The following is a 1,030-nucleotide window of genomic DNA, read 5'->3' as shown; positions in this document are numbered from 1 at the left end:
AAAGAGTGTGAAGATGTAACGTGTTCTGTGTGCATGGAATATCCACACAATGCCGTTCTTCTTCTTTGTTCTTCTCACGACAAGGGTTGCCGTCCCTATATGTGTGGAACTAGCCTTCGTCATTCCAACTGCCTTGATCAATACAAGAAAGCTTACACTAAAGTAGGTTCAATTGTTAGTCCAGGTTCACTCCATGATTCGAAGGACGAAGTCACCGAACTTGCCTGCCCCCTGTGTAGGGGTCAGGTCAAAGGCTGGACTGTTGTTGAACCTGTCAGAGATTTTCTCAACGAAAAGAAAAGAAGCTGCATGCAGGACAACTGCTTGTTTGTTGGGAACTATAAGGAGTTGAAAAAGCATGTGCGGGCAGAGCATCCTTTGGCACGTCCACGGACAGTAGATCCTGATCATGAGCAGAAATGGAGATGGCTCGAGTGGGAGCGTGAACGAGAAGATGTTATCAGCACAGTGACATCAACCATACCTGGGGCAGTGGTTTTTGGAGATTATGTTATAGATGGTCGCCACAATGACTTCGATTCAGATGATGAAGAGGAGGCTCTTGATGCAGTGAATGCAGAAAGAAATGGGAGATTTCAGATGGGTATAGAGGCTATGAATTTCTTCCTCCTGCTACATGCGGTTCGTCAGGGGAATGATATCAACAGCATAAGTAGACGGTTGAGGCCTGAGCTGGCCCCAAATGGGTTAGCCGACCAGAATAGGGACAATGAGCTAGATGTTATGCTGGATGTCACGGATGACGACAATGATGATGGAAGCTACAATGAAGGTAATGATGATGGTGTATCCCTGGTTAGCCGACTCCGCAGGCAGGGCGGTGGCAGAGTTCTGTTGAACCGTTCTGGTAGGAGGCGTAGGCGTAGAGAAGCACATGCAACGATCGGAGGAAGTTGATGATCATGCTTGAAGCAGGAGGTTGGAAAGGGACAGGTTTCTTAGGTATATATTAGATCGAAAAATTTAGCACCATTTACTGGTGACATAATAACATTTGAAGGGTTTTTCT

The 1,030-nt window shown here is 46.3% G+C and overlaps 1 protein-coding gene across 6 annotated transcripts in view; it reads left to right on the top strand.

The window, feature by feature from the left end:
• The window catches only part of LOC101506443 (uncharacterized), a 4,588-nt gene extending 3,648 nt beyond the window's left edge, over window positions 1–940 (top strand). For all 6 annotated transcript variants that reach the window (XM_073370204.1, XM_073370201.1, XM_073370203.1 and 3 more), the window contains one exon: window positions 2–940. In XM_073370204.1, the coding sequence (XP_073226305.1) occupies window positions 2–918 (917 nt within the window). In that variant the 3' untranslated portion in view covers window positions 919–940. The remainder of the gene's footprint in view (window position 1) is intronic.
• The last annotated feature ends 90 nt before the right edge of the window (window positions 941–1,030 follow it).

This window comes from Cicer arietinum, chromosome 6, assembly GCF_000331145.2.
Source record: "Cicer arietinum cultivar CDC Frontier isolate Library 1 chromosome 6, Cicar.CDCFrontier_v2.0, whole genome shotgun sequence".
Taxonomy (NCBI): domain Eukaryota; kingdom Viridiplantae; phylum Streptophyta; class Magnoliopsida; order Fabales; family Fabaceae; genus Cicer; species Cicer arietinum.
This window is presented reverse-complemented; position numbering and strand designations above follow the sequence as displayed.